At 37.6% G+C, this 16257-nt stretch overlaps 1 protein-coding gene across 4 annotated transcripts; it reads left to right on the top strand.

Moving 5' to 3' along the window:
- The first annotated feature begins 743 nt into the window (after positions 1-743).
- On the top strand, positions 744-15572 carry LOC103710494 (GDP-L-galactose phosphorylase 1-like). 4 transcript variants are annotated; one of them, XM_088704108.2, is made up of 8 exons: positions 744-892; positions 1317-1897; positions 7748-7866; positions 7946-8005; positions 8098-8328; positions 8426-8608; positions 14253-14504; positions 15205-15572. In XM_088704108.2, the coding sequence occupies exons 2-8, from the start codon at positions 1804-1806 to the stop codon at positions 15409-15411; spliced, it is 1146 nt and encodes a 381-aa protein (XP_088560234.2). In that variant the 5' UTR covers positions 744-892; positions 1317-1803; the 3' UTR covers positions 15412-15572. The 4 variants fall into 4 exon arrangements, with proteins under 4 accessions (XP_088560234.2, XP_008794438.3, XP_088560236.2 ...); XM_008796216.6 differs by having other exon boundaries at positions 745-1172; XM_088704110.2 differs by lacking the exon at positions 8426-8608 and having other exon boundaries at positions 745-892.
- Positions 15573-16257: the final 685 nt, after the last annotated feature.

The following is a 16257-nucleotide window of genomic DNA, read 5'->3' as shown; positions in this document are numbered from 1 at the left end:
AGTTCAAGAGGAGCTTACTTAGGGCCGGAGGAATAGAAGGACATTTGGCTAGACAGAAACACCTGTCTCTTTGAAGGTAGGAGGACATCCCTGAGGGTTGCGGTGGATAGAGCCCTCCTTAGAGATCATCAACACTACCATGGAGGCTTCATCCGGGACGGCTAGGAACATCTAGGACATCCACTTCGTTGTTGCAGCGCCCAGACTCACTGTTGTCTCTTGGCAGCTCCCACCCTCCAACAATTTCAAGATAAATTTTGATGGCAGTGTGTTGGCAGATGGAGATATAAAAGGTATCGGTTTTGTGATCAGGGATCACAACTCCAGATTGATTGTCACATGAGGGGTTGCACCTGTGACATGACAGCAATTGGGGCGGAGCTCAAGACAGTTGGGAGGACATCACCTTTGTGAGGATATTCTAGAGGCTGACAACATTTTTTTAGAATGGAACTCAACGATGCTGGTCGAGTGGATTCGGGATGAGGAGTGGAGGGGTGATGGCCACCCACTACTTAGGGATATCCACAGGATAGTGCGAGATTATGACTCATTTCAGGTTGCTTATGTGTATTGGGAGACAAACAAGTTGCAGATTGAGTTGCCTCCTTCATTGCTCATTACTCGAAAGAGACCTTTTGAATTTGTTTTTATAGTTGCTCATACGGCCGCTTTGTACCCAAAAAATAATAATTAAAAAAAAATAAAACGCTATAAATACCGCTGCCCGATAACCTTGGATTTACGGAATCTCAGGTTTTGCCTTTTCGGCTTTCGCTTCCCCAAGGACGACGGACTCCTTTCACCCTTCCGCTTCCTCCTCGTCGAAGAACCCTAGGCACTTTGTACCCACAAAAAAAAAAAAAAAAAAAAAAAAAAAAAAAAAAACTAGGTATCTATGGTTGCCCTTCGTCCCCCGCCCTCTTCTATTCTCTCTCTCTCTCTCTCTCTCTCTCTCTTACTGCCGCGTTTCTTCTATGCCCTTTCCTGCGAAGTTTTCGTGATTCAATTGGGCTTGTTGTAGAATTAGGGATTTCGATTTGGTCCCACGGGGAAATTCTAGCTTTGTTGTACTTAATTATTCGTAATCTAGGGTTTTGAAGCTGTATATTATTGGCAGTCTTCGATTATTTGGTTTGCATCGGAATTCTTCATTTTGCTACAATTTATTGGTAAGTGTTTGTTCGAAAAGATATAGCTGTTCCATTCTGGGGATCTCTCAGTTTTGATAAAATATCTATATTGGTGGGATTTTTGTATGTTTAGGAGAATATTTTGCGTGTAATTTGATCAAAATAGGTGTTAATTCTTCGCAGAGCCTTCTGAGTTGGAGGAAGAGTATATTTGGAAGCTTTTACGTTCTGAATTGCGATTGGGATCTGTTGACTCTTCGGATATGTAGGCAGAAGATTTTGAGCAGTTGACGCAGATCTTGACAGTTGGAGTCAAGACCTCTTGGTGTTCCGTGAATTGCTTGATTGCTGATCTCTGCTGGGAGATTCTTGAGAATTTGTTTGTGCTGTTTGGGAATTGCTAGTTCGATTGGGGGTGGCTTCACTAAATCAACCACGGCTCTAAGCAAAGAATACCGTCTTATTATTAGAAGGAGAAGAGAATGCTTGCAAGGTTTCCCTAAGTTTTTGCTTGCTTCCCCTTCTTTCCATGGTGGACGGGGTGCCCTACCATCTGCTGGTGGGCATCCTTCAGATCTGACATTCCTCGCTGGCGGTGGTCCTGAAGCTTGATCAAGCTTTAGTTTTGTAGATTTTCTAAGTTAATAGTGTAATTGAGCATCGTAAAAGTATGGTATCAGTCACTCAGATTGAAGGGGAATACCCATTTCCGAAGCAGAATGCCGGCTCGGAACAGTCCAAATGTCACAAAATGCCTTTCACAGGTTTTCCTTTTCCCCTTGTTGCTTTATGTTTCATCCATGTGTTTTCCCCTTTACATTATTGTTAACGTGTCCACTTAATTAGAAGATACATTATTCACATTGGAAATGCATGTTGGCTTTTGGTTTCTTTTTATTGTCTTATTAGGTTAGCCACAGAGTTCTTTTAATGCAATTTATTGTATGCTCATTAGCATGATGTGCTTATGTATAGAAGCTAAAAGGTTAATCTGCACCTATTTGAATATTTTTTTGGCAGAATCTTGCTCTTGTTTCTTTACTTTTTTCCCCTTTAATCAGAACATTTTCTTCCATATATTTGGTGTTAGATCTGTATCTTTGTTCTTTGCTTGTTCCTTATAATATATTGATATTTGGTTCAGAAAATAGCCAGATAAAAGTAAATTATCTACTAACATGAGGAATGGTGTTAGAAGCCTAAAATTCTATGAACAGGGAACATGCTCAAGTCACATGATAGGAGAACGTAACAAACCTCAACTGTGTTTCTCTATTCAAACATGTGGCTGGTATTTGAGCAATCTTGTTTTCATAAATAAATATATGATGAACGGAGCTTATTTTTCAGTTTTCTTGCTTTTTGACTGTATTCAATTATAGAAATGGATAAAAAAATTTCTCTTCATCATCAATCTTCTAGATTTTTTGTGCCACTGTTGCTCTTTTTCATTAGTTGTCGTGGCTTTAGGGAACTAATTATGATGCATATGCCAGGCAATTGGCTAATGCTAAAGCTTTTACATATATGATAAACTTTTAAAAAATTATGGATTATGCACTAATATCCCTTCTTGATAAAATTGTTTAAGATCTATTTAGCATATAACATTCTTAATCTATATAAGTTGAAGTTTTACCATGACCAACAAGTGACCATAACTTTGGATTTTGGAGGATGTGGGACTCTTCGTATGCATTGAATCATGGAAATCCCAACTTGAGGAAAAGTTTCGTCTTGGGCCGCTTCCTTCTCAGAGTCCAGTAGTGTTAGGATCCCTTTTTATAGAAGTTTGGCATGGTTTACACCTCTATGGAGGAACTCTTATTATGATTACAATGGAAATTAAAAAGCTGGGAGACTAGTTGCTTTTATAGTGTTAGGATTAGGGTTGGGCTAAAAGCATTTGAGCGCCTACATGTTATTTCATTTAATGATTGATACAAATGACTTTGGATGATTTAACTGTATGGAAGATATTTTTACTTATAGTTAAAAGGAAAATATAAGAGTGTGTTTGGTAGGGGTTTTAACCATGGAGTAAGCCATTTATTCCATGGTATTCCTACCAAACACCAAAATTGGGGCGAGGAATAGGCTTATACGCGGTAAACCCTTGTCAAAAGACATAATCCTATTCTTAGGGCGTACTGTACCGTACCGGTTCGGTACCGATATCCGGTATGGATGGCGTATGGATACTCAGTATGCCAAAAAAAAATTTGTACCATATCGTGCCGACATTGTGCTAGTATGGCACCGGTAGGAGGTCCGGTACCGAGACGGCGAACCTCCTATTAGCTATTACTCTAATTTTTGGGGCCTTCTTATCCACATGATTAGCATTTTACCCCTCTCTCCTTCGATTCCTCTCCCTTCCTCAAATCCCTCCCTCGTGCTTAGCATCGATGCTTCTCCTTTGTAGGGTCTCTTCTGGCTACCGGCAAAGCCCATTTGTCTCAATGACGACCAAATCCATTCCTTCGATTAGGTTATTAGAGTTTCTTAGACATCAAGGGTGGAACTGCTCTTCGACATTCCTTTCCCTTTATTCTCTTCTGTCGGCTGCTTGACGCGCCACTAGGTTGTCTGTCCCATTGTCGAGAATCTTTGTACCTGCTTCCAGTTGACTGTCTTGTTTTGGTCTTTGTTCCATCGCCAAGGTATGGTTCTCTTTCCCTCAACTTGATATATTCGTTTTTTTGATGAATGTTGATGAACGATTGAAATATTGGGTTGATGATTGCAAATTCTTTGTTCCTCAATTGAGTGATCCAAGTGTTGATTTTTTTGAATGTCATCCTATGCCCATGATATGCTCCATAGAGGTTCTAATAGGGCTTAGGATGGATGATGCTTGGTGATGGATTAGTTTTCCCATGTTTCTTGTCCATTTTAGATGGATTTGCACAAGGCAACACTCTTAGATAGTTAACCATTTTTTGTTTAGAAAGTATTAGCCAAAGTTGTCTATCTCAGGGGCTTGGGCACCATGCGATGGATAAATTGGAGGGCGTGCATGGTGGGCATCGTAATACTACCACATTTCAATATACATTCATATGTGGCTATTTCTAAATAAACAATATACGAGCATTTGGGTCATTACTACATTCTACAAGTTCAGGAGGTAGTGGGAAGGAGAGGCTGCAGTTGGCAGGTGGTTGCACCCACGTTCAACCTTGCCTCATTATACTTGGCCATTTTTTCACAAATGATGGAAGGGCAATTTTGTCCAAACAACAAAAAAACACTGCATCTCCCCTCAACGTATTACACTAACCAAACAACATATCCCATACTTAATTATCCAACCAAACGCATAAAATTCTATTTCTCTAACCAAACAACATACCCTATACTTATCCATCCAACCAAACACACAAAAATCTTATTCCAAGATATAGGCTTATCTCTGCAAACATACCCGAATAACCTTCCATTAATCCTTTAAAATTTGTCCCGCAACCAAACACAACCTAAGTCTCTAAGTCTCCAGGACATATTGTCAGCAATCAATGACCACATCAAGTGGGCATTATTACTCTTGATATCTTGAATCATGCCTTTCTATCAATTTTATTATATTTTCTAAATTCTAATTATATCTTCGCTCCACCACACATCCCATACTATGTAAACTAATATTCTAAGGATATTTTAGGTTCATTTAAATGAGTAGTGGAATGGAATAGGAATTTCGACTTTGGTCTCAATCCAATCTTTGTTATAGCAATAAACAAAAGAATCATATATTTTTTTTATCACAATTCCTTCAGTTGAACGAACAGGTGTTCCACTCATAATTGAGAGCGGTGCTCATTTCCATAAGAATAGTAATGAATGATATTTTTGGTAATGAACTAATTAACAGCATTTGAGGTATAAAATAGCAACAAATAATATTTTTGACATAAATTAATAGTAGATGATTATAATATAAAACAAAAAATAATTTGATTAATATTTAATTAAAATTATTATTTTATTAGAAATTGGTGAAATCATCAAGTAGCATTCAATGTAATATTTATATACTGGCAAGTGAGCATTGTGCAATGCATGTTAAAGGAAAAATTATTAAAAACAAAAATATGAATCTAAATAGGAAATTAAAATATATGAGAGTTAAAATCAATTAAAATAATAAATTTAGTATAAAATATTAAATAAAAATGTATGAAAAATCTATATCTTTCACAAAGCATTAAACAAAATGGAATGGAGGAAAATAATTCATGAGGGCTGAGTCCAAGTTTAGGATTAAAGCTTAGTTGAGTTGAGTTATGAAAAATAGAGTAACAACATACCTCACTAAACTGCCAAAGAATATAAAATAAAGCATAAGAAAATATTTTACTTAAAAATTATAAAATATGAATAAATGTACGATCAAAAAATTATAAGAATATAAATAAATAAAATAATTATAATTATAGAATTAAATTTAAACTATCAAATATAAACAAATATCAAATACAGGTAAAACAAAAAAAAATTAACACAAAAATAGAAAGTACAAAATCTAGAATATAATAAAATATAAGTCATAATAAACAAAGAAGATACCCAAAAAGAAATAGAAAAATATTAAATAAAGTGGAAAATATAAAGTAAAAAAGAAAGTTGTTGCTTAAAAGTTTGTCATATAGATATATAATATACTAGTCCCTTAGAAGAATTACAATGATCATTTATGTAAGGTTTAGTTCTATTCCTTAGTCAATGTTATTTAGAAAATTTATATAAAATTGATTACATTCTAATACGTAACTAGCTAAATTAAATATTAGAATTTAATCTCTGTTCCTTTTTCATTCATTGGTTTGTTTCATGCCTAAACAATAGATTAGGAATCCTGATTCCAATTCCTTGACTTCCACTCCATTTGTTTAGTTGCTTTACCTTTCTCTATCTTCATGCCTCCCGTGATGATGACATGGCCAATGTCACCTTCCTAACCCTTTTTGTAGGAAATAGTCGTCTTTCTACTTATATCCATCTTACATGCTAGTCTTGGTTTTTCTCTAGTAGAAAAGAGAAGAAAAGAAAGTTGAGAATTTCCCATTGTTTGGTTGCAACAAGAAAATCAAGGCGAAAGTTGTTAAGATCTTTTCTTGCTTGGCTAGGATAAGTCTTGTCTTAACTAAATTTTCTACAGGAGACTTGGTTTGCATTTCTTTCTTAAAATTGCTACCCAAGGTTCGTCATACCGGGTACAAACCGGCTAGCTCTTCTCCGTCGGAGCCGCAGAAGAAGAGGAGAGAGAGCGCGGGGAAGAGAGGGAAAGAGGAGATCCGTGGTCACCATCGGAGAGCCACGAAGGGGCGGCGGAGGCCGGAGAGGGGCGGCGGAGCTCCTGGGGGGGCGGGGGAACCCTTGGCCGCGTCCCCTGTTTTGAAAGAAACGGGGAACGCGGCCGCGGCCTCGACCTCCGCGAGGGTTCCGCCGCCCCTCCCCGGCCTCCACCGCCCCTCTTCGACCTCCGCCGCCCCTCCACGGCTCTCCGATGGCGGCCACAGGTCTCCCTCCCTCTCTTCCCCGCGCACTCTCTCCTTCTCTTTGTCTTCTTCGTCTCCGGCACAGAACTGGTCCGTACCGGTTTCCACTGCTTCTGTGTACCGGTTACAGGCCGGACCGGTTCGAACCGGCCGGTTCGTCAGACCTTGTTGCTACCTCTTAGGAAGGAAAAATTTTGGCCCCAAATTTTTTTTCCTAAATTTTCCTCTTGATTTCTTTCAATTATCAAACGTTGGAAAAGAAGATTCGACCATAACTTTCTTTTCTTTCACTTTCTCAGCAGCCAAATAGAGTCTAAATGTTTTCATCCTTTTATCCACTATTTTAGTCTTCTTCTCTATCAGAGTAGTTTGGAGAAATCATAGTTGATGGTATGTTGGAGGGGTAGCAGGATCAAAAGGCTCTCCAATCATATATATATATTCTTTCTTCTTCTGCCTTCCCTCCTCTAATGATTCACATTACACTTCACCTTACAAGATATCATATGAGAAAGTATCTTAGCAACCAACCATTCCCTTGTTTTCCCACTTCCATAGATGGGAAAAACACAAACCCAACTGTCAGCCCGAGAACTGGGTCTAGGTCTAGTTCAGCAGGGAAAACAGAAGTGTACACAGCCATTGCTGGGCTGTTGCAGGCTATTCCAGCAAGCAGATCTGCTAATCGGTTTCCCTTTTTGAACTTGTGAGTGGCTTTCCAATCAGTCAAATTGTGAAGCATTCTTTGAATACCAGCATATATGGATGCATAAAGGCGGGGGAAAACATCACCTTTGTATGTAGAAATTTCCATCTTTAACCCATTTCTCATAAAAATTCATACAGATTCTTGGACAAGATGTTAACAATTTGCTATTTTGTGTAAAATCTCAAAATAACACGTCCTTTAAAAATCATGGAGGGGTCATCCTAGTTCTTTCACTGGTTTAGTAAAGTTTAGCTCTTGTTGGAATAAAACTTTGAGCTGGCATGCTAAGCACCTAAAACTTAGTCTAATTTTGTGTTTGATGTTGAGTTGTTTTCCTCTCTATTTTCATCTCACAAGCAATATTAACTAAATACAATTTTTTCAATTTTTTGGACGATTTTCAGGTATTACAACACATGTTTACCAGCTTGGTAGTCCTGCTGAAGGGAAAGGTGGCCTTGGCGGCTTTTCATACACTGCTGAAGATAGACAAAGTTTGCTGGATGCCCTTTTTCTTTCTCAGGTAAATCACCTTGATGATTCTGTCTATTTTTGACTTTATTAAAAACTATCTTTTGAATCTGTCAATTGTTACCTTTCAGTGGGAAGATCATGCATGGAAGGGTCAGCTCAAGTATGATGTTACTTCCTGTGAAATAAAGGTGCTTTTTCTGATGCTAATTAATGCAACTATGTTTTTGTTTTAATGGTCTTCCAGAATTACTACAAGCCCCAATATATGATGCCTCTGCAGGTCATTGGCGGTGGAAAGAATTTCATCACTCAGTTGAATGAGAATTGGAATTCAAATTTCCTAACAGAATTTGAGAACAATGTCCTCCAACCTTTGGAGTCTATCAGGTCGAGTTATATGAAAACTCACAAGGAGGATATACTTTTTTGCATTGCACATGGAGAAAAGGAAAGCTCTGAGATTATTTTTTCGACTGTGGTACCAAAAGATGGAATACTGGTTTTAGTTAATGTAAGTAATTAGGCTATATTTGTATGATGTACTTGTAAACTAGCTGTTCAAGATTCTTTATGATTCTTTGTCATTGAGTTTAATCTTCTTTTGTAAGGCAAATCCTGTTGAGTATGGTCATGTTTTCTTAATACCATACAAGATCCATCAATTGTCCCTGTCTCTGGACAAGAAGATGTTTGGATTGATCACACGGATTGCTGTTGAAGTAAATAATTGCTCTTTCCGTATTTTCTTCGACCACAGTGCTTCTACTTGTTCAGATCAGATATATTTCCAGGTAATGATTTTGCTGACTGTTATTGTGTTTTGCTGGGCTTTAGCTTGTTATCAAGATTTTCTTCTGTATGTACAGATCAGCAAAATTTTGACCCTTAAAAACTGGCTTAGGTATGTAAGGTCGAGTTCTCATTGTGTTGATTTATGTTGTATGTTTAATAGGATTTTGCTTGGAAGTTTACACTGTATTTAAGGCCAGTTTTAGACTGGGATTGGTTGAGCCTTATTTTAGATATATGGCTTATGCTTGGAATAGGACTGGATGCCATATTATAGAATTCAGGTTAGGCCTGGCTGCCCCAGTTCTTCAGTCCAGACTCATGCAACTTAACCAGCTTGACACTTTTGATCCCCAGCCTGACAGAAGTTGTGAGTAGTATGTAACATGCTGAGGTTGGTTTAGATATGGGTTAACCCAACCTGAGTATCACCCCCAGTATATTGTCATTGACCATGACCTAGAATGGTGTCTTATATGTTTACAAGCATCACTAGCTTAAAAGGATTGATGGGTCATGCCTCAGTTTGTCCAACGCATTAATCTGGCCAGGGTTTGGAGCACATATCCTAGCTTCTATTGTTAGTCTGTGTTGTGAGTTGAACATTATATACTAAATTGTCATATGCAAAGAGGTCTCTCACATATGAGATACTGTATGCGTTTCTTAAATCCTTGTGATAATGTTATAAGAAAAAAGTGGTTTGAATCTACTTAATATTATTATTAGTATTATTATTTATTTGAGAAGTAGGATGGGAGAAATCCTAGCCAAGATCCGAGTGACGGGGGGTCTGTTTTTAGATACCTTTTTAATTTTTTCAGTTTATTAAAATGCAATAAGATTATTGGCATTTCTTTCATAAGAAAATGTTCTTGAATCTCAATATGATTAGGAAAAGTTTTTAGCTGTTCCAGCATTCTTATTGTCTACAGAATTCTTGAAATAGTAATAAGGGAATTCCTGATCAGTTGTTAATTCTAATACCATTCTTATCATGACTACACTTTGCAAATTTTCTAGTCATTTTCATAATTTCTTAACAATTTCTATTTAATAATCCTTTTATATTTTCGCTTATAACTCTAATGTGTTTCTGTTTTTCACATTATCTCTTGAATTACATTATTTTCTTGACTTCATATTTTGCTGAATTGAAATGAAGCTTGGCCAATGCATGAGTTCATCCTGCTAAGTAGCTTAGCTTTCTGTAATGGCTGATATGCATCAAAACATGCTGAAGAAGCCATAAGAGTTTTGACATCTGATGTAGAGGGTATGCCGTATGCAACAATGAACGGAAAACCAGATTTGTGAAATATGCAAATATTTTTGGGTGATATGTACTAATTCAACAAAATATATTCTTGATTATTTATATTACTATGAGTCCTTATGGGTGTCTTGATAATAATGGTCTTTCCTTGAGAGACCTATCAATGCCATCCTATTTGACAAAGTTTCTTTTATACACTACATTCCACAATGTAATATGGAATATGGTATTTTTCTAATTTTATTATTATACCAAGTGATATTTTGCCCCATTGCTATTCAACAATATGCAAGTATCATTTATGTGGCTGCTATGCCTCCTTGGTATGGGTGAAAGGTTTTTATCACTTTTAGATGTCCTTGTAGGGGTTCTCACTTAGATGGTTTTATTGCACTACACCCTATCTCTTTTTTTATTGTTTTTTGCATATCAAAATTAATTATCCCTATTTGCAAATTGACCAAGATAATGTCAATTTTAATTGGAAAACCCCTTCTTTTAACTTGTTGTCTTCCTAATTAACCTTTAACCATGGTTAACTTAACCAAAGTTAGTAGACGACAATTCTACCCGTAGTTATTCTCAACCAAGGTCCCCAAACTATAGTATACATGACCTCTCCAATTGAATGGTTGTGCACTCATCCTACCTATGCGGTCATTGCTAGCATGGGGGCAACCTTGAGGTGTTCCAAGTTCAAGCCTTTTGGGATGGACCCATACAAGCGGTTGTGACTCAAATCCAGGTGCTCCATGTACACTGTTGAGGTCAACATGCTCGACATGTGACCTCGGAGGCGATTGTACAAGAGGTCTTGCTCCAGCACCATGAAGTAGAACTGTGGTTTGAAGGTGTCCTGGATCTCCCCCCCTCTCAACAATGTTCCTACACCGGTTCAACAAAACATGGCTCCCAATGATCGCCAATGGGATTTGGTTGGTGATCCAGTTCCTGTCCAAGTACAGCAAGAAGAGATCCAGTTTTGGGCAAGGGCATGGTTGGGCATGTAGAGATCTTGAAGTTGGGTGGAATCTGGTCGGAGATTTGGTTGTTGCTGCGATTGAAGTTGTTGGCGATGTTGAGAACAATGAGGTGGGTGAGGTGACCAATGTCAGCTGAGAGAGGGGCGAAGGTTCAGTTTTTCAACATGGTCAAGGATGCAGAGGAAGGGAGGTGCAGCAGAGGTGATGGGGTCGAAGATCTACTTCTAGTTGGCGAGGATGAGGGTGGTGAGGCGTTCAAGGAAGTAGATCTCCAAGAATGCAAGGCTAGACATGAGTTCACTGAGCAATTGGCACGGGAGATAATAAGGTCCTCGGATTTGCCTTGAAGGATGAGGTCAACAATGTGGCCATTGGCGCGGTCACAATTGATGTTGTGTTGTCGAGAGCAATAGTTGAGGCTAGTCCAGGAGAAGATTGTAAGGTAGCACTCTGGGAGGGCGAGGTGTGAAGCCAAGAGGGTAACACGATTTGACAATGGAGTGGATGGAGAGAGAGGAAGAGAAGAGAGAAGGAACTATTGGGGACTTCACCTAGTTGATGGAGGAGTCACCATCGATAATGGGCGACACCCTTGTACATTTGGTCCATATTGGAGCCCTCGAGCAAGTTAAGGTTGGAGCGGAATTGGCAACTGTCCTTCTTGAGGACAACTACCTTGTAGCTGGCTTGGGCGAGGATGCTAGCAATTACTCTATCTTTAGAGACAAAGCAAATGACCATGATGTTGCTGCGAATGGGGATGCTTCTTGTGGATGTTGAGGAGAGAGGCTGGTACATGAGGGTAATAGTGAGGGTGTCTTTGGGACTTCATGTGGACCAAGACACGATGGTGGGCCAGACAGGTGGTCTTCATTATTGTGGTCAATGTTTGACTAAGCATTCGACATGTTCAGCAAGTTTAGTGTTAGGCCTATGGTAGTCTAATACATTCCAAGCTTGATGGACAATCAATTAAAGCTGGACCACTGAGGGGGTAGGAATATTTTTATCGCCTAATTTACAACAATCCCATGAAACACCTTAAAAATGGTTGCCCACAATCTATTAGAGTAAATTTACATGTTTGTTGCAGTTTAAATTTACTTAATTAGTAAAATAGGGAGGAGGGGAGGTGTTACGTGTAATTCAACTAAAATCTTGGGTGTGGTATGAATTTTTTTTAAAGTAATCTTTATATTCATGTAAAATGTTGTGTTTTATAGTTTATAGTTATTTCTGAGCTCTGACATTGATAGTGCTTTTTATATATGTTGTATTCACCCTTGTGCCCTATCATTTTTAAAAAGCTTTGCCACATCTATTAAGTTTTTAATACCACCCCTAGAAAAAATATGAGGGGTGAAAGTGGACTAGATAATATCAGTTCAGATCCGTTTTCATATCCGAATCTATCCGGATATAGATAGCAATTTGGGCATCCGACTAATATCCTTTTCAATATCTATATCCATCAAAGAAAATTGAATATGGATATGAATATATAACTACCCGATCAGTATCCAAATATCTGATTTTATTTGTTATCTTAGTTAATTTGAGAGTAAATTATAAAAATCTTCCTGTGATTAGGGGTAAATTACATTTACACCCAATAGTATGAAAAACCTATGCTTACCCCTTTGAGGTTTATTTTTATCCAATACTTTAACCTATAACTTAACAAAATGTTAGTCAAACCGTTAACTTTTAATAAGACCTAAGTGCCATGTCAGAATTTTTTTAAAATGACCAAAATAACCTTACAAAAATTCTTTGAAGGGTTACATTTATTAGACTTACACAATATTCTGTAAAACCTACCGTTACACCCAGTTAAATTGACAGCGTTAGTGAAACCATTTATCTATTGAAAAAGTCAAAATTACCCCTATAAAAAAATATGGCTCTTTTTTTACTTTTTCGACTCTTCGATCTTCTCGAAGTCTTCCATCTTTAAGAGTCTTTTTTCTCTTTGAGATTGAGTGGCTAGGGTTTCCTTCTCGTTTTGCCACCTAACCATGAGTGTCCCTTTCTAATGAGCGACCGACGACAAGCTTCCTTCCCAACCTTCGATGATGAGCATCCTTAATTTCCAACCAGTATTCGGCAACGAGCGTTCTTTTTGACCAGGTTTTGTTCTTGTTTTTCCGCTCACCACATCACAGAGATTGGGGATGCCAGTGTATCATTTACTGATTCTGAGTTCTACTTGTCCAATACCATAAATATGATTGCTTAACATTGTTGTTGTGGATGAAGATTCCTAAATCTGCATATAGAGTTATGATATCTCTGACAGCCTATCATCACAACGATCCAAATTAGTACGTGCATGAGAATTTTTCTTTTTGGAGTATGCATCAGTTGTGGTTCCATGGCCTGGCTTGGGCCATGATCAGGCTGGCTCAAGCGACAACTCTTGATACTAGTTTCTTGCAGCAAAAAATTTTAGAGGCATCCACTTGCCTGAGAAATCTAGATGACTTTCCCCTCGGCATATAGCTCTTTTCTGATGATTCATCAAAATCAAGCTCCAAACCCATGGCGCCTCATGGCTTCTCCTTGGGTGGATGTTATATCACTTAAGGCTAACTTAGTCATTTTCTAAATTTTTTCTAATATGGCATTTAGGTCCTATTTAAGTTAACGATTTGGCTAACATTCTGTTAAGTTATTGGTTAAAGTATTGGAGAAAAATAAACCTTAGGGGGGTAGGTTTTTTAAACTATTGGATGTAAGTATAATTTACTTATAATCTCAGAGTTTTTTTTGTAATTTACTCAGTATTCATGGTCAATTTTGACTTTTTACGTGAGGTAAATGGATTTACTAACACCGTTAATTTAACTAGGTGTAAGTAAAAGTTTAACAAACTATTGGGTACAAGTGTAATAAAGTAAACTTTAAGGAGACTTTTGTAATTTATTCTTAATTTTATATAGCACTCACAAACTTTTAAGAAAAATGTATGACCATTATTAACGTGCTATTAACTTGATTTACCATCCACTTAGTAATATCTTTGGTTCTATGATCATAAAGTTTAATTGTCTGACTCATCCATATTTACATCCATACTTCCAATATCCGATTTATATCCGTATTCATTTAAAATAAATATGAATAGGAATTTTTGCATCCAACTAATATCCATATCCATATATGTATTCGCCAAACAAAACAAATATAGATATGGATATACTGGTATATGATGCGTATCCGATCTAGTTTCAGTCCTAAAAAAGGTTCAAAAAACTATGCATATCTTCTGCTAAATTATGGTTACAACACTGTTAAACAGCGAGATGTATGGATTTTTCAGCTAAGATTGCAGGAAATATAATAACAAACCAGTCAGCTAACATTGTCTTTCCAATTCTGGTGCAGGCTAGTTACTTTGCGAACCCTTTACCTGTGGAGGTTCTTCCGACTGTCCCTGTATACGGCGATGCGCTAACAACAGGGATATGTATCTGTGAGGTTGCAGATTATCCTCTTAAAACCTTAGTTTTCATGAGCAATAACTTGAAAGCACTAGCTGATATGGTAGCAGAAATCTGTTCCACCTTGCATAAGCATAATGCTGCATTTAATCTGCTGATATCCGATTGTGGCACAAAAATGTTCTTGTTTCCTCAGGTAAGCATGGTTTCTGAGTATATGACATACTATTTTCTGTCCGCTTCTTTTTATTTTGGCTACTCTTACATTACCTTCCTTCAGTCAGCCTGACATGCTTCAATTTGATTGACTGAAGACAAGGTAAAACCAAATGATTACTGCCTGTTACCGAGTTAGAAAAATGCTTTTTAAAGAAGCGTTTTCATCTACTGGAGAAAAGTTTGTTACAATGAATGAGATGTAGGTAATCTCTCGTTCTTTAGATAGAGAAACTATATCTCAACATTGTCACTATGGAGTGCTTGAAAGGAATATCTCTCATGGAATTACTAGACTGTTATATTACCAAGAAAAGGTCTAGTTAAATAGCTTGAACACTTCAAGTTCTTGCATTAAACCTTTGGTGGACCAATGGCAATAGCTGTTATCTTGGTGATACCACCTGTCTGTCAGGGGATGGTGCATCAGCTAAATAGAGATTGTTGAACCTGTTATAATCTTCTGAAGTAGCTGGTTGTTCCACGCATAGAAGATAGATTACAGGAGTTCCTGTAAGTTAGCAGTCTAATTTTTATCAGATGGCTTCATTGTAGTCACCAGAAGCTCCATATGCTCTAGCTTCTGAAATCAGGCGTTGTTTTATATGATCCTAATCAGATAATAACTAATATTTGTTTCTTTTTGTTGAATAATAACATAGCTGTTTGTGTCTAAACAGGCCCATAAAGTGCTGATGGGGTGCCACCTTTCTGCTTGGGAATGTGGGGGCTATTTTGTTTACGGCACAAAATCTGATTTTGATTGTGTGTCTGAGGTGGAAATAATAAAGAGTATGGCTTCCATTTCGCTGGACAGCAGCAGCTTCCAAGCCCTGAAGCAGCTTTGCTGCAATATTGCAAAAAAACTGACTTTTCAAGACGAATAGCCTTTCAGTTTGGAGCAGTCAGTACTTATGTAAGATGGTTTGATGTGTTGCTTGTTTAGTGGCAGTACTTGTGCACGGCTTATTGTTAAAAATTTCTGTGAATTCTGCAACCTGTAGTCTTGTGCAATTACAAACAATATGCATGTACTATTGCCTCTGAATTCCATTCTTTTGTCCAGATGTTATGATTGAAAGTTTAGGTTTACGTTTACCTGTGAGATGGTATGGCATCCCTCTTTTCTTGCAGGGGCTCGAGATGCATGCTCGGGTCTTAATTAGGTTCTTAACTGGTATGCTTGGTTAATTTCCGCTCAGAAAGATTGAGCCATGGAGTTGGTCTAGAAACTGGTTGAGATTTTGGGAACCTCAGGTGTGTGATTTTGGATACCTAAGTGAACAATAAACTATTTGCTACCATGAGTAAGATTGAAGAAACCAAATGACTTGTTTCCTGCTTCTCTCTTTCCTTATCTCTATTCACTCTACACTCTGTATAATTAACTTTACTTTTAATTTTCTGTTATCTCGATGAAATTTCAGTGGGCTTGTTTTGTGTCCTTCCTATTTTCTCAAACAAGAAAGACTGAAGAAATGATGTGAGCGCAATCAGGTGAGAGTAGGATGCCATTGTGTACATGACTGCTGCTTTAACTTTGGAACTTTTTGTTACTTCTCTGATGGATGGCTATGGCTATGATTTCATCAACCCATGGAATGCATTATATTATATTGTTTTACCCCTTTTCTGATTTCTTTTTTTCTGAATTGATCCTCTGCCAACTTGTGGATTGCCATTTCCTTACAAAGTGACCTGAAAGTTACCCATTTAAGTGAGTGTGTTCATGT

This window comes from Phoenix dactylifera, chromosome 9 (genome assembly GCF_051530095.1).
Source record: "Phoenix dactylifera cultivar Ajwa chromosome 9, Ajwa_hap1_PhDact_Kaust_v1.1, whole genome shotgun sequence".
NCBI classification, from domain to species: domain Eukaryota; kingdom Viridiplantae; phylum Streptophyta; class Magnoliopsida; order Arecales; family Arecaceae; genus Phoenix; species Phoenix dactylifera.
The sequence above is the reverse complement of the archived record's forward strand: the minus strand, read 5'-3'. Positions and strand labels throughout refer to the sequence as shown.

Excerpts from the sequence above, each read along its gene's own strand:
- LOC103710494 (XM_088704108.2), top strand. The coding sequence starts at position 1,804 with ATGGTATCAGTCACTCAGATTGAAGGGGAATACCCATTTCCGAAGCAG. Across the intron at positions 7,867-7,945 it reads ATGCCCTTTTTCTTTCTCAG|TGGGAAGATCATGCATGGAA; the intron begins GTAAATCACCTT and ends GTTACCTTTCAG. Across the intron at positions 8,329-8,425 it reads GAATACTGGTTTTAGTTAAT|GCAAATCCTGTTGAGTATGG; the intron begins GTAAGTAATTAG and ends TTCTTTTGTAAG.